The sequence below is a fragment of the Oncorhynchus clarkii genome, chromosome 21 (genome assembly GCF_045791955.1).
Source record: "Oncorhynchus clarkii lewisi isolate Uvic-CL-2024 chromosome 21, UVic_Ocla_1.0, whole genome shotgun sequence".
Lineage (NCBI taxonomy): Eukaryota > Metazoa > Chordata > Actinopteri > Salmoniformes > Salmonidae > Oncorhynchus > Oncorhynchus clarkii.
Window position 1 is genome coordinate 35,374,700 of NC_092167.1, and position 17,094 is coordinate 35,391,793.

At 42.6% G+C, this 17,094-nt stretch overlaps 2 protein-coding genes across 3 annotated transcripts in view; both read right to left on the reverse strand.

Moving 5' to 3' along the window:
* Positions 1-7,950: 7,950 nt before the first annotated feature.
* On the reverse strand, positions 7,951-16,910 carry LOC139379215 (uncharacterized). The gene is made up of 7 exons (XM_071122026.1): positions 16,886-16,910; positions 16,147-16,211; positions 15,780-16,002; positions 9,620-9,697; positions 9,078-9,128; positions 8,750-8,956; positions 7,951-8,159 (listed from the first exon to the last, which is right to left on the reverse strand). Exons 1-7 carry the CDS (start codon positions 16,908-16,910, stop codon positions 7,951-7,953), a joined length of 858 nt encoding a protein of 285 aa, XP_070978127.1.
* LOC139378968 (calpain-5-like) overlaps positions 14,979-17,094 on the reverse strand; it is a 33,893-nt gene continuing 31,777 nt past the window's right edge. For both annotated transcript variants that reach the window (XR_011628350.1, XR_011628351.1), the window contains 2 exons: positions 16,886-17,056; positions 14,979-16,211 (listed from right to left, as the gene is read on the reverse strand). The gene's annotated coding sequence lies outside the window, so the exon portion shown is untranslated. The remainder of the gene's footprint in view (positions 16,212-16,885; positions 17,057-17,094) is intronic.

Consider the following 17,094-nt stretch of genomic DNA (forward strand, 5'->3'; position numbering starts at 1 on the left):
TGCCAGTTTGCAAGGAGCTGCCAGTTTGCAAGGAGCTGCCAGTTTGCAAGGAGCTGCCAGTTTGCAAGGAGCTGCCAGTTTGCATAGAGCTGCCAGTCTGCAAGGAGCTGCCAGTCTGCAGGGAGCCGCCAGAGCTGCCAGTCTGCAGGATGCCGCCAGAGCTGCCAGTCTGCAAGGAGCCGCCAGAGCTGCCAGTCTGCAAGGAGCCGCCAGAGCTGCCAGTTAGCATGGAGCAGCCAGGGCCGCCAGTCAGCATGGAGCAGCCAGGGCCGCCAGTCAGCATGGAGCAGCCAGGGCCGCCAGTCAGCATGGAGCAGCCAGAGCAGCCAGTCAGCATGGAGCAGCCAGTCAGCATGGAGCAGCCAGAGCTGTCAGTCAGCATGGAGCAGCCAGAGCTGTCAGTCAGCATGGAGCAGCCAATCAGCATGGAGCAGCCAGAGCTGCCAGTCATCATGGAGCAGCCAGTCAGCATGGAGCAGCCAGAGCTGCCAGTCGACCGGACTCTTCCAGATCTGCCAGTCGACCAGACTCTTCCAGATCTGCCAGTCGACCAGACTCTTCCAGATCTGCCAGTCGACCAGAATCTTCCAGATCTGCCAGTCGACCAGACTCTTCCAGATCTGCCAGTCGACCAGACTCTTCCAGATCTGCCAGTCGACCAGACTCTTCCAGATCTGCCAGTCGACCAGACTCTTCCAGATCCGCCAGTCGACCAGACTCTTCCAGATCCGCCAGTCGACCAGACTCTTCCAGATCCGCCAGTCGACCAGACTCTTCCAGATCCGCCAGTCGACCAGACTCTTCCAGATCCGCCAGTCAGCCAGGATCTGCCAGATCCGCCAGTCAGCCAGGATCTGCCAGATCCGCCAGTCAGCCAGGATCTGCCAGAACCGCCAGCCAGACAGGATCTGCCGGATCCAACTACCTGCCTGAGCTTCCTCTCAGTGCTGAGCTTCCTCTCAGTGCTGAGCTTCCTCTCAGTGCTGAGCTACCCATCAGTCCCGAGCTACCTCTGTCCCGAGCTGTCCTTCTGTCTCGAGCTGACCCTCTGTCCCGAGCTGTCATTAAGGAGGGTCACCTATCTAGGGACGCTAAGGAGGTGGACTAAGACTATTATGGAGTGGGGTCCACGTCCAGCGCCAGAGCCGCCACCGCGGACAGATGCCCACCCAGACCCTCCCCTATAGGTTCAGGTTTTGCGGCCGGAGTCCGCACCTTGGGGGGGGGGGGGGTACTGTCACACCCTGACCATAGTTTACTTTGTATATTTCTATGTTTTGGTTGGTCAGGGTGTGATCTGAGTGGGCATTCTATGTTACATGTCTAGTTTGTCCAGTTCTATGTTCGGCCTGATGTGGTTCTCAATCAGAGGCAGGTGTTCGTCATTGTCTCTGATTGGGAACCATATTTAGGTAGCCTGGGTTTCACTGTGTGTTTGTGGGTGATTGTTCCTGTCTATGTGTTTTCACCAGATAGGGCTGTTTAGGTTTTCGTTACGTTCTTTATTTTGTAGTGTTTGTATTGATTCGTGTTTTACGTTTGTTTATTAAAACATGGATCGCAATCTACACGCTGCATTTTGGTCCGACTCTCCTTCTCATATAGAAAATCGTTACAGCATGAGATGATATCCCTAACAGGGATTTTTGTGGTTGTCTGAAGAAGGATGTTTTTGTAGTGCCATTGCATTGTGCGTATGAGCCACATTTTTAGTTCCCATTTGGAATGGGTGTCAAGAGTCTCTGAAGGGGCAGGTCAGATCTCACTAAGCTATCCCAAATATTGCAACCACGCTTATAGACTACAAGTGGCGGTTCCTTGAAGAGATGTGCAATTAATATATATATTTTGAATCATATTTTTTATTTTACATTTTGTGATATCCAATTGCGATGCAATTACGATCTTGGTTCATCGCTGTAACTCCCCAACGAGATCGGGAGAGGTGAAGGTTGAGTCATGCGTCATCTGAAACATGACCCGCCAAACCGAGTTCCTTAAACTTCTTATGGCTGCAATCCCGTTAACGGGATGATTTGACAACAGCCAGTGAAAGGGCAGGGCGCAAAATTCAAAACATCAAAAATCTCAAAATCTCAAAGTCCTCAAACATACATATATTTTATATCATTTTAAAGGTAGTCTTGTTGTTAATCCCACCACAGTGTCCGATTTCAAGTAGGCTTTACGGGCGAAAGCACCACAAACGATTATGTTGGGTGACCGCCAAACCACAATAAAAACAGCCATTTTCCCAGCCAAAGAGGAGTCACAAAGAGCACAAATAGAGATAAAATTAATCACTAACCTTTGATGATCTTCATCAGAAGACACTCATAGGACTTCATGTTACACAATACATGTATGTTTTGTTTGATAAAGTTCATATTTATCAAAATATGAGTTTACATTGGCACGTTACATTCACTAGTTCCAAAAACATCCAGTGATTTTGCATAGCCACATCATTCAACAGAAATACTCATCATAAATGTAGATGATAATACAAGTTATACACATGGAATTATAGATATACCTCTCCTTAATGCAACCGCTGTGTCTGATTTCAAAACAACTTTACAGAATAAGCAAACCATGCAATAATCTGAGACGGCGCTCAGAAGAAATAGTCACAATAGCCGCCATGTTGGCGTCACCATAAACAAGAAATAACATTATAAATATTCCCTTACCTTTGATGATCTTCATCAGAAAGCACTGCAGGAATCCCAGGTCCACAATAAGTGTTTGTTTTGTTCGTTATTTATGCCCAAATACCTCCGTTTGTTAGCGCGTTTGGTATACATTTCCAAACGCTCATTCTGGTCAGCGTTACGTCGGACAAAAACTTCAAAAAGTTATATTACAGGTCGATGAAACATTTCAAACTAAGTACAAAATCAAGCGTTAGGATGTTTTTAAAATAAAGCTTCAATAAAGTTCCAGCCGGAGTATTCCTTTGTGTCTTGATGAGCAATGGAACACAAGTGGATACCACGAGGAATGCGCGTGATCAGAAAATGGCTGACTGCCAGTCACCTGATAGATTCTGCTCTCATTCAGTCCCACAACACAGTAGAAGTCTCATTCAAATCTCTATAGATGGTTGACATCTAGTGGAACCCCTAGGAAGTGCAACATCATTAATATCTCAAGGGGATTTCCTTGGAAACTGTGGTGAATACATACCAAGCTCAGATTTCTCACTTCCTGTTTTGATTTCTCCTCAGGATTTTGCCTGCCATATGAGTTCTGTTATACTCACAGACATCATTCAAACAGTTTTAGAAACTCTAGATTGTTTTCTATCCAATGCTAATAATATAATAATAATAATATGCATATAATAATATAATGTATTAGCAACTGAAACTGAGGAGCAGGCCATTTACTTTGGGCAACTTATTCATCCAAGCTACTCAATACTGCCCCTCAGCCATAAGAAGTTTAACACCTGCCCACTTAACCCAGAAGCCAGCCACACCAATGTGTTAGAGGAAACACAGTCAGCCGGGACAAGGACATCCCGGCCGGCCAAATCCTCCCTAACCCAGACGACCCTGAGCCAATTGTGCTCCACCTCATGGGTCTCCCAGTCACAGCCGGCTGTGACACAGCCTGGGATCAAGCACTGCAATGAGGTGCCTTAGACGTCTGCGCCAATCGAAAAGCTGGTTTGCAATTTTTATGTCTGATTGCTGAATATGCCAGTGCTTTTTCAGGATTGCTTTCATTTTCTCCGAACACTTGGTGTATTTAGTGAAAAAGACTGTTGCTGTCACGCCCTGACCTTAGTTATCCTTGTTTTCTTTATTATTTTGGTTAGGCCAGGGTGTGACATGGGTGAATTATTGTGTTCGTCTTGTCTAGGGGTTTATTGGATTAATGGTGTTGTGTTCAGTTTAGTTGTCTAGGTACAGTGCCTTGCGAAAGTATTCGGCCCCCTTGAACTTTGCGACCTTTTGCCACATTTCAGGCTTCAAACATAAAGATATAAAACTGTATTTTTTTGTGAAGAATCAACAACAAGTGGGACACAATCATGAAGTGGAACGACATTTATTGGATATTTCAAACTTTTTTAACAAATCAAAAACTGAAAAATTGGGCGTGCAAAATTATTCAGCCCCTTTACTTTCAGTGCAGCAAACTCTCTCCAGAAGTTCAGTGAGGATCTCTGAATGATCCAATGTTGACCTAAATGACTAATGATGATAAATACAATCCACCTGTGTGTAATCAAGTCTCCGTATAAATGCACCTGCACTGTGATAGTCTCAGAGGTCCGTTAAAAGCGCAGAGAGCATCATGAAGAACAAGGAACACACCAGGCAGGTCCGAGATACTGTTGTGAAGAAGTTTAAAGCCGGATTTGGATACAAAAATATTTCCCAAGCTTTAAACATCCCAAGGAGCACTGTGCAAGCGATAATATTGAAATGGAAGGAGTATCAGACCACTGCAAATTTACCAAGACCTGGCCGTCCCTCTAAACTTTCAGCTCATACAAGGAGAAGACTGATCAGAGATGCAGCCAAGAGGCCCATGATCACTCTGGATGAACTGCAGAGATCTACAGCTGAGGTGGGAGACTGTCCATAGGACAACAATCCGTCGTATATTGCACAAATCTGGTCTTTATGGAAGAGTGGCAAGAAGAAAGTCATTTCTTAAAGATATCCATAAAAAGTGTTGTTTAAAGTTTGCCACAAGCCACCTGGGAGACACACCAAACATGTGGAAGAAGGTGCTCTGGTCAGATGAAACCAAAATTGAACTTTTTGGCAACAATGCAAAACGTTATGTTTGGCGTAAAAGCAACACAGCTCATCACCCTGAACACACCATCCCCACTGTCAAACATGGTGGTGGCAGCATCATGGTTTGGGCCTGCTTTTCTTCAGCAGGGACAGGGAAGATGGTTAAAATTGATGGGAAGATGGATGGAGCCAAATACAGGACCATTCTGGAAGAAAACCTGATGGAGTCTGCAAAAGACCTGAGACTGGGACGGAGATTTGTCTTCCAACAAGACAATGATCCAAAACATAAAGCAAAATCTACAATGGAATGGTTCAAAAATAAACATATCCAGGTGTTAGAATGGCCAAGTCAAAGTCCAGACCTGAATCCAATCGAGAATCTGTGGAAAGAACTGAAAACTGCTGTTCACAAATGCTCTCCATCCAACCTCACTGAGCTCGAGCTGTTTTGCAAGGAGGAATGGGAAAAAAATTCAGTCTCTCGATGTGCAAAACTGATAGAGACATACCCCAAGCGACTTACAGCTGTAATCGCAGCAAAAGGTGGCGCTACAAAGTATTAACTTAAGGGGGCTGAATCATTTTGCATGCCCAATTTTTCAGTTTTTGATTTGTTAAAAAAGTTTGAAATATCCAATAAATGTCGTTCCACTTCATGATTGTGTCCCACTTGTTGTTGATTCTTCACAAAAAAATACAGTTTTATATCTTTATGTTTGAAGCCTGAAATGTGGCAAAAGGTTGCAAAGTTCAAGGGGGCCGAATACTTTCGCAATGCACTGTAAGTCTATGGTTGCCTAGAGTGGTTCTCAATCAGAGCCAGGTGTTTATCGTTATGATAGCGGGGTGAACAGGCAGTGACTCAGGTGGTTGTTGTCCTTGATGATCTTTTAAGCCTTCCGGTGACATCGGGTGGTGTAGGTGTCCTGGAGGGAAGGTAGTTTGCGTTGATGCGTGGTGCAGACCTCACTACCCTCTGGAGAGCCTTACGGTTGTGGGTGTTGCAGTTGCCGTACCAGGCGGTGATAAAAGTTTGTGAGTGTTTTTGGTGACAAGCCAAATTTCTTCAGCCTCCTGAGGTTGAAGTGGCGCTGTCTGTGTGGGTAGACCATTTCAATTTGTCCGTGATATGTACGCCGAGGAATTTAAAACTTTCCACCTTCCCACTACTGTCCCGTCGATGTGATTAAAGGGGTGCTCACTCTGCTGTTTCCTGAAGTCCACGTCATCTCCTTTGTTTTCTTAACGTTGAGTTTGAAGTTATTTTCCTGACACCACACTCCGAGGGCCCTCACCTCCTCCCTGTAGGCCGTCCCATTGTGGGGCCCCAGTGTTGAGGATCCACGGGGTGGAGATGTTGTTTCCTACCCTCACCACCCGGGGGCGTCCCGTCAGAAAGTCCAGGACCCAGTTGCACAGGGCGGGGTCGAGACCCAGGGTCTCGAGCTTAATGATGAGTTTGGAGGGTACTATGGTGTAAAATACTGAGCTGTAGCCAATGAACAGCATTCTTACATAGGTATTCCTCTTGTCCAGATGGGTTAGGGCAGTGTGCAGTGTGATTGTGATTGCGTCGCCTGTGGACCTTTTGGGGTGGTAAGCAAATTGGAGTGGGTCTAGTGTGCCAGATAGGGTGGAGGTGATATGATCCTTGACTAGTCTCTCAAAGCACTTCATGATGACGGAAGTGAGTGCTAAGGGGCGATAGTCGTTTAGCTCAGTTACCTTAGCTTTCTTGGGAACAGGAACAATGTTGGAAGCATGTGGGAACAGCAGACTGGGATAATTTTTGATTGAACATGTCCGTCAATATGTCCGTCAACACACCAGCCAACTGGTCTGCGCATGCTCTGAGGACCTGGCTAGGGATGCCGTCTGGGCCGGCAGCCTTGCGAGGGTTAACACGTTTAGATGTTTTACTCACGTTGGCTGCGGTGAAGGAGAATCCGCAGGTTTTGGTAGCGGGCCGTGTCGGTGGCACTGTATTGTCCTCAAAGCGAGCAAAGAAGTTGTTTAGTTTGTCTCGGAGCAAGACATCGGGGTCCCCGATGGGGCTGGTTTTCTTTTTGTAGTCTGTGATTGACTGTAGACTTTTGTATATTGTATATTTAATATATTTAAACCCAGTGATTTTGAAAGGCTTCTAACTGTCTTGGTAATTTGAATGGCGTTTGATTTAGCATGGACTTTGCACTTTTGGGATTATTCAATTGATTCCCTTGTACAAGGCAACTCAATCAGTGCAGCTCAAATATTTGAAAGGAGTTTGCGTATTTTAAGCCAGGTTTGGGACACCAAAATATTATGTGTCAAATAAGACAGCTCATATAGGCCTTGTGCAGCTCATACTAATTAAAGCACTGTTTTTGTCAAATCATACAGATAAGAAGTATCCTGTGATGTTATCGGTGAATAGGGCATTTCGAAAGCATTGAATGAAAGAAAATAGCTGTACAAAGAGTTCAAATGGACTAACATTTAAACTGAACAAGGTTCGTCTGGGATTCTCAAGTAGCTGAATCTTTCACTTTCATTTTGATCTCAGGGGTTGTAAGGCTCCCAGTCCAACACATAACAGTAAGCCTGATATGTTTGTTAGTCAATGATTACGTAGAGCTATCCATAGAGATATATAATGTATTAACAATATACCTTAGGCATGGAAATGCAACTGTTACCCAGAAGGTAAGAACCGGTAATAATGTGGCTCTGATAGACCTGTATCACTGACTAATTGTGATACAAAAACAGTTTTGTCCTGCAGATTAAACTGAATCACTGATACAATCATATACCTACACCAGACTAGGATCATAACATGAAACACAGGCACATTATTCACAACTTGAATATTTTCTTTAATACATTTAATAACGTTTAAAAATAGTTTAAAATTGAGCTAATGAGAATGAATGCAACAACATTTCTCATACAGAAACACAGTAATGTATAATAACAGTTAAAACCAATAATTTGTTATTCAATTGATAACTGGATTCCATTGGTTTTCTCTCGTTTGTTTAGTAAACATTATACACCCTCTCCTCCCCTCTCCTCCTCTCCAATACCATCTTCCTCCGCTCCGCTCCTCTCTTCTCCCCTCTCCTCTACTGCCCTCTACTCTCCCTTCCTCCTCCTCCTGTCTTGTACTGTTGTCTCCTCTCCTCCCCTCCTCTCATCCTCTCCCTCATGATCTGTTGTCATCAGGGTCCCTCTTGCCCAGTATAAAGGCACAGACAAGCATACAGCATCCCCCCAGCAGCAGAAGGCCCAGCACAACGTAGGCTAGAGTGGTGGTCCAGAAGGCAAACAGGTACAGGGTCTTGTTGCAGTAGGGGTCCTCAGTCAGTGTCTGGTTGAAATTGGGCTGATAGATGGAGTAGATCCACACGTTACCTAGACAGGTAGAGAGAGAGAGATATATATATACATATATATATATATATATATGAGAGAGAGAGAGCGAGAGAGAGAGAGAGAGAGAGAGAGAGAGAGCAAGTGGGAGAGAGAGCGAGAGTGCAAGAGAGAGAGAGTGAGAGCGAGAAAGAGAAAGAGAAAGAGCAAGAGAAAGAGAGAGGCCTTTGGTATGAAGTTGAAAAGACAGTCATTTTGTCAAGTAAATGTTTCCTAACAGAGTGTAAAACTCACAAGTCTGTTATTTTCGCAAGTCTTTCACTGTCACAGCTTGAGATACTGTAACGTTGTATTTTTGGTGGGAATCAGTTAGTTCTTGGAAGAGTTTAAAAGTGTGTAGGAACGCTTCCTCCTCTCTATCTCTCTCTCTCTCTCTCTCTCTCTCTCTCTCTCTCTTCCTATTCTCTCTCTCTCTCTCTCTCTCTCTCTCTCTCTCTCTCACAAACACACACACACACACACACACACACACACACACACACACACACACACACACACACACACACACACACAGTGTTCTTTCTCTATCCTACCACACCGTCTTTCTCTCTCCCACGGTCTCTCAGACTCACCGCTGATGAACCAGCAGAAGAGGAAGAGGGAGGCCAGGGTGCTCCAGGTGGTGCAGAGGTGGTTTAGGAGGTTGGGGGCCATGTCATCTGAGTCCTGGGCACATGGTAGGCAGGAGAGCAGGGCTAGGGCCAGGCCGGAGGCCCCCATTACCACCAGGTAAATGGGGATGTAGTGCTGCCGGGGGCAGTCATACAGGTACACTGCACCTATAAAGTAATACATAGGGGTAGGAGAGTTTGGGATAGTCAGTTGCAGCAAGACGGGGTTGCAAAGTGTACAACAATGGTAAGGAAGGTGTATTATAAAAGTATTACTTCAGCTACTCACCTATGGTGATCTGAGCGATAGGAATGACACATGCAAGTAGTTTTGAGATACCTGGGGGAGAGAGAAGATAGAGGTTCAGATTTTTGCCCTAAACCCAATCTACATATTTTAGCTACAGTTTCCCTTTGACTTAAAGTGGTAATCTGCAGCTACTACATACATTTTTGGACCTATATATTAATGATATGTACCCATTGATTATTAAATAATATAACTTAGAAAGGTCTCATGAGCTTAGTTCAACTGTCATCCTCAGAACCCAAAATATAAGCTTGTTTGAATTTTACTCCAATGTTTGTATATAAAGTAAATGTAAATCGATAGCATGGATGGTCAGTCCTTGCATCCATAGCCATGTCTATGAATTATGCGATAGTGGTTACATTTCTGCAGCCCCATCCTTCAGCTGTTTACCAAGAGCTATGTTACTGTTTCAACTGCGTAAGGGCGCTTTAAGTGGAAGTTAGGATTCGACCCTAAATGCACCATTCAATTGATCTGAGCAACTCTTAAGTGATGCAATCGGACGTATTTCATTACACCTGATATGGTTGGTTTGGAAGGGTGACGCATGTGTTGCAGCAGATTTCCCCTCTCCATCTTGTGCGACACAGTTAGGCCTACAGAGGGCGATAGAGAGCCATGACACAAACATGACATAGGACGCTGTATTAATTCAGTGGTGTGCAACGCTTGGAACATTGGAGATAGAAATGTAATGTATAGCTCTCACAATTCTCAATTAGCCACAACAGAGATAATAGATAAGAGATAATAGGTAATGATTTCAGTTGTAAACATACACTGCCGTCCAAAAGTTTGGGGTCACTTAGAAATGTCCTTGTTTTTTAAAGAAAAGCACAATTTTGTCCATTAAAATAACATCAACTTGAGCAGAAATACAGTGTAGACATTGTTAATCTTGTAAATTACTATTGTAGCTGGAAACAAGCGATTTTTTATGGAATATCTACATAGGCACACAGAGGCCTGTTATCATCAACCATCCTTCCTGTGCTCCAATGGCACGTTGTGTTAGCTAATCCAAGTTGATCATTTTAAAAGGATAATTGATCATTAGAAAACCTTTTTGAAATTATGTTAGCACAGCTGACAACTTTTGTGCTGATTTAAGAAGCAATGCAACTGGCCTTTAGACTAGTTGAGTATCTGGAGCGTCAGCATTTGTGGGTTCGATTACCATCTCAAAATGTTCAGAAACAAAGAACTTTCTTCCGAAAGTCGTCGGTCTATTCTTGTTCTGAGAAATGAAAGCTATTCCATGTGAGAAATTGCCAAGAAACTGAAGATCTCATACAAACCTGTGTATTACTCCCTTCACAGAACAGCGCAAACTGACTCTAACCAGAATAGAAAAAGGAGTGGGAGGCCCCGGTACACAACTGAGCAAGAGGACAAGTACATTAGAGTGTCTAGTTTGAGAAACAGACGCCTCACAAGTCCTCAACTGGCAGCTTCAATAATATAGTGCCTGCAAAACACCAGCGTCAACGTGAACAGTGAAGAGGCGACTCAGGAATGCTGACCTTCTAGGCAGAGTTGCAAATAAAAAGCCATATCTCAGACCGGCAAATAAAAATAAAAGATTAAGATGGGCAAAAGAAAACAGACACTGGACAGAGGACCTCTTGCACCCAAAGTATACATGCAGTACAAGTCAAAAGTTTGGACACACCTACTCATTCAAGGGTTTTATTTATTTTTACTATTTTCTACATTGTAGAATAATAGTGAAGACATCAAAACTATGAAATTACACATATGGAATCATGTAGTAACCAAAAAAGTGTTAAACAAATCAAAAAATATGTTATGTTTGAGATTCCTCAAAGTAGCCACCCTTGATGAAAGATTTGCACACTCTTTGCATTTTCTCAACCAGCTTCATGAGGTAATCACCTGGAATGCATTTCAATTAACAGGTGTGACTTAATGGAATAGTGGAATTTATTTCCTTCTTAATGCGTTTGAGCCAATCAGTTGTGTTGTGACAAGGTAGGGGTGGTATACAGAAGATAGCCCTATTTGGTAAAAGACAGCTCAAATAAGCAAAGAGAAACGACAGTCCATCATTACTTTAAGACATGAAGGTCAGTCAATCCGTAAAATTTCAAGAACTTTGAAAGTTTCTTCTAGTGCAGTCACAAAAACCAATTAGCGCTATGATGAAACTGTCTCTTATGATGACCGCCACAGGAAAGGAAGAGCCAGAGTTACTTCTGATGCAGAGGATAAGTTCATTAGAGTTACCAGTTATTAGAGAAACCACTACTAAAGGACACCAATAAGAAGAAGACGCAGAGTAGGTGAACAAATTATCTTTGCATGTGTGGTTCCCACCGTGAAGCATGGAGGAGGAGGTGTGATGGTGTTGGGGTGCTTTGCTGGTGACACTGTCTGTGATTTATTTAGAATTCAAGGCACATTTAACCAGCATGGCTACCACAGCATTCTGCAGCGATATGCCATCCCATCTGGTTTGCGCATAGTGGGACTATCATTTGTTTTTCAACAGGACAATGACCCAATACACCTCCAGGCTATGTAAGGGCTATTTGATCAAGAAGGAGAGTGATGGAGTGCTGCATCAGATGACCTGGCCTCCACAATCACCCGACCTCAATCCAATTGAGATGGTTTGGGATGAGTTGGACCGCAGAGGGAAGGAAAAGCAGTCAACAAGTGCTCAGCAAATATGGGAACTCATTCAATACTGTTGGAAAAGCATTCTAGGTAATGCTGGCTGAGAGAATGCCAAGAGTGTGCAAAGCTGTTATAAAGGCAAAGTGTGGCTACTTTGAAGAATTTCAAATATAAAATATGTTTTGATTTGTTTAACACTTTTTTGGTTACTACATGATTCCATATGTGTTATTTCAAAGTGTTGATGTCTTCACAATTATTCTACAATGTTGAAAATATTAAAAATAAAGAAAATCCTTGAATGAGTAGGTGTGTCCAAACTTTTGACTGTTTGTGATGTTGAGATATGATGTTATATACCATTCATACACAAACTTAAAGTGCATTCGGAAAGTATTCAGACCCCTTCCCTTTTTCCACAATCTGTTTCATTACAGCCTTATTCTAAAATGGATTAAATAAAACCTTTTTCTCATCAATCTCCACACATAATGACAAATCAAAAAGAGGTTTTTAGAAATGTTTGCAAATTTATATAAAAACTAAAAACAGAAATAACATATTCACATACATATTCAGACCCTTTGCTATGAGACTCGAAATTGAGCTCATGTGCATCCTGTTTCCATTGATTATCCTTGAGATGTTTCTATAACTTAATTGGAGTCCACCTGTGGTAAATCCAATTGATTGGACATGATTTGGAAAGGCACACGCCTGTCTATATAAGGTCCCACAGTTGACTGTGCATGTCAGAGCAAAAACCAAGCCATGAGGTCGAAGGAATTGTCCGTAGAGCTCCGAGATAAGATTGGCAAGCATCACGTTGGGAGGAAACCTGGCACCTTCCCTACGGTGAAGCATGGTGGTGGCAGCATTGTGTTGTGGGGATGATTTTCAGCGTCAGGGACTGGGAGACTAGTCAGGATCGAGGGAAATATGAACTGAGAGAGATCAGAGAGATCCTTGATGAAAACCTCCTCATGAGCGCTCAGGACCTTAGACTGGGGCGAATGTTCACCTTCCATCTGGACAACGACCTTAAGCACACAGCCAAAACAACGCAGGAGTGGCTTTGCGACAGGTCTCTGAATGTCCTTGAGTGGCCCAGCCAGAGCCTGGACTTGAACCCAATCGAACATCTTGAGACCTGAAAATAGGTGTGCAGCGACGCTCCCCATCTAACCTGACAGAGCTTGAGAAGATCTGCAGAGAAGAATTGGAAAAACTCCCCAAATACAGGTGTGCCAAGCTTTTAGCGTCATAACCAAGAAGACTCAAGGCTGTAATCGCTGCCAAAGGTGCTTCAACAAAGTACTGAGTAAAGGATCTGAATACTTATGTAAATGTAATATTTCAGTTTTTGCCTTGTCATTATGTGGTATTGTCTGTGGGTTAGAGGGGGGATAATTATTTAATCAATTTTAGAACAAGGCTGTAATTTAACAAAATGTAGAAAAAGTCAAGAGGTCTTAATACTTTCTGAATGCACTGTATATCTACCATGAAAAGTTGACACAAACATCAATCACACAATCAACAATCCCATAACTATACACATTTTATTTTCTTAGCTTTGCAATGTCACCTCTCGTTGTGTTTTCATACAACGTTTTATGTTTGGTTGAAGTTACATTAAACAGTGAAGTAACCGGACCTGTCACACTTGTTCACGTTAGCATTTTGTTAGTCCATCACAGACTATATTTTTTTCAATAAAACACAGTAGGACAGTTCTACATTACAATTAATAATATTTAGCTAATACTATGTAATTTAATCATATTAAGTTAATACCAATAACCAAGAACCTATGCAGACAATTGATAACCAGTAATGATCAGCCTCTTATTCTTTCGTCTACTCTATGTCCAATGAACGCATCCATGGATTGTCGGCAATAGAATGTAGGCTATGATAAAAAAAGATCAATTAAAAACCTTTACAGAATTTGGCAAAACATGTCAAATGTATTTGATTTCGATATGGTAAACTTACCTTGGTTGTGCGTGTGTCAGTGAAGTAAACACTACTACTGAGAGATCTGCGCTTGGGGAAAGTCAGAAAATAACTCCATTTCACCATTTCTCATTAACTGACCGAGCCACCGCTCTCGACAGCGCATGCTCTTGCGGTCCCTCGTCTGGTGCTGCGGGCGACTGAAAGCAGCCAAGATCACAAGCTACTGTAGGCTGGCTACCTTATCGAAACGGTACGGGCGACTGACAATTTACAATGTTACAGTAAGGCAGCACAACTTCATTTGAATAGATTGGCAACCATTTGAATTATGCCAACTCAAATAGAGTAGGTCAAATGAAACACACCAGTCTAGAAGCCCTGGCCTTTTTATTGTGGAAGAACACAACACACATTTTATCAATTCAATTGAGCCATAATACATTCAAACTTCGATTTAGTCTCTGTTTGACTTTGTACTAATTTGCATTATTTGCTCTGTTTATTCCAAGTAAACAAGCTGCTGCATATAATATTGCTGATATAGGTAACAGGGGCGGCAGGGTAGCAAGCGTTGGTCTAGTAACCGGAAGGTTGCAAGTTCAAACCCCCGAGCTGACAAGGTACAAATCTGTCGTTCTGCCCCTGAACAGGCAGTTAACCCACTGTTCCTAGGCCGTCATTGAAAATAAGAATTTGTTCTTAACTGACTTGCCTAGTTAAATAAAGGTAAAATAAAAATAAACAGACAGTAGACCCATAAGCTTGGTATTTGGGTATTTTATCAGGATTCCCATTAGCTATTGCAAAAGCAAGTCAAATCACATTTTATTGGTCATATCTACGTGTTTAGTAGATGTTATTGCGCGTGTAGCGAAATGCACGTGTTTCTCGCTCCGACAGTGCTGTACTAAATAAGAAGTAACATCTAACAAGTTCACAACATATACCCAATACACACAGTCCAAGTTAAGGCATTGAATTAAGAATATATAAATATATGGACGAGCAATGTCAGAGGGGCGTTGACTAAGATACAGTAGAACAGCATATAATACAGTATATACATATGAGAAGAGTAACGCAACATATGTAAGCATTATTAAAGTGACATTATTAAAGTGACTAGTGTTCCATTCATTAAAGTGGCCAGGGATTTCAAGTCTGTGTATATAGGCAGCAGCCTCTCTGTGCTCTCCTGGGGTCCACACAAAACATGAAACATGACATAATACAGAACATTAATAGACAACAGCTCAAGGACAGAACTACATAAATTATTTTATTTCTTACAAAAGCCACACTTATGTAACAGTATAACTTGAGTCCATCCCTCTCCTCGCCCCAACCTGGGCTCGACCCAGGGACCCTCTGCACACATCAACAGTCACCCTCGGTGCATCGTTACCCATCGCTCCTCAAAATGCGCAGCCGGGGAACCACTATTTCAAGGTCTCAAAGCGAGTGACGTCACCGATTGAAACGCTATTAGCGGGCACCACCGCTAACTAGCTAGACATTTCATATCGGTTACACTTAGCCTACATATTAATACGTACACAAACTATCTAGGTCAAATAGGGGAGAGGCGTTGTGCTTAGGCCTAGTATTTGTCAAGCACTAAGATGATGGTCACACAATTTGATCCAGTTAGTTATTATAATTGTAATGATTTACGAACTACAGCAGGGGCAAAATCGGACCAATAGTCGGCCCAGACATTTTAACACACCAGTCCATTTTTCTTTGGGTGTGCGTTTTCATTGATGGGCCGTTCCACTAAACTATTTCAGGGCGGGTGTTTGTGAAGTGGAACAGCAGCCTATTAGCCAAATGATTATCATTCTGCTCAAAAATGGTAACGATAATATTTGTCTACCAAGGTACATTTTAAATCTTGAAAATCAAAGTGGGAATTAATATTTTTATTTTAATCTTCAGATTTTTGGTAACATAATGGCACAAATTGACCCATTGATTGCATTTTTACATGATCTCACCCCCCAAAATAGACAAATTCATGTACTATTGGTATTGTGAATAGTGAATTGCATTAATAATGAGCAGTGTTGGACTCACTCTGCCCATTTACCACATACTCCTTATACTCCATACTCTCCACGTACTCCACACTCTCTTCATGTTTCACACTCTCGTCATGCCCCACACTCTCCTGAGTCTCCACACACACCTCAATCCCCATACACACCTCAGCCCCCACACACTCCTTAGGTTCAACACAGTCCTCAGTCTCCACAACCCTCAAAGGCTCAACAACCTGCACAGGTTTGCCATCGTCAGACTTGCATAAAGAGACACAGCAGACCAGACAAAGTATGAAGCATGTACATACATCAAACAACACAAGCAGCCACATACATATAATAATGTCCAATATGATGGTGGTAGAGGCCACAAAGAGGTATAGAAATTTGTTGCAGTATACTGTGTTGCCGATGATCTCTTTCCGTGCGTAGTTGGGTTGGAATACAGAGAAGGTCCAAAAATGGCCTGTAGACAAAGCAGTAGGAAATGTAATCAATGTACACAGTTTGAGAGATCTTGTGTAGTTTTGTGCAGTGTCAAGTTAAGGCTAAGTTAGATAAAAGTTTGGTCCAAATCAGACTATATTTATAGAATATTATATGAATACTATAAATTAAAATGGGCAATTTGGCAATCAATTAGCTTCTCAGAGATCTAATTATTTTTCAACAAAATAATGTTGCAGAAATCCTAATCTTATCTGTTTCTAACTACAGAAATGATTTCAGAACAATCTGAGATGGTGCTTGCTGAAATGACAGTTTCAGTACATTCCTTCCTTCCTTCCTTCCTTCCTTCCTTCCTTCCTTCCTTCCTTCCTTCCTTCCCTCCTTCCTTCCTTCCTTCCCTCCCTCCTTCCTTCCTTCCTTCCTTCCTTCCTTCCTTCCTTCCCTCCTTCCCTCCTTCCCTCCTTCCTTCCTTCCTTCCTTCCTTCCTTCCTTCCTTCCTTCCTTCCTTCTTTCCTTCCGTGAAGTAATCACTGAGCTGATAATGTTGGATTGTTGGAAGCAATACAGAAACATATCAGTGATTACCTCAAAGAAAGGAGGGAGGAAAGGCGGGAGGAAAGGTGTGAGGAAGGAAGCATTTAAAAAAATATTCAAACCAGGCAACATGTATTGTAATTTGATGTCTCGTACCAATAATGAGCCAGATGATGATCATGAACCAAAATAGTTTAGACAAATGTTGGCACACAACACGGTCCTTGCAGCAGGAGAAGAATACATAGAGGAGCCCGAAAGATCCAGAAATGATCATGTGGATAGGGATGACACGTTTCACTGGGCAGTCATCAGCGTACACAGCACCTATGTGGAGAAGTAGAGGAGTTTTGTCGATGAAAGAT

Bases quoted from the DNA above. Each gene is read 5' to 3' on its own strand.
- LOC139379215 (XM_071122026.1), bottom strand. From the start codon at position 16,910: ATGATCATCATCTGGCTCATTATTG. The intron at 8,957-9,077 runs GTGAGTAGCTGA...ATTACTTTATAG, and splicing joins TATCGCTCAGATCACCATAG to GTGCAGTGTACCTGTATGAC. The intron at 8,160-8,749 runs GTGAGTCTGAGA...CTACCTGTCTAG, and splicing joins CTTCTGCTGGTTCATCAGCG to GTAACGTGTGGATCTACTCC.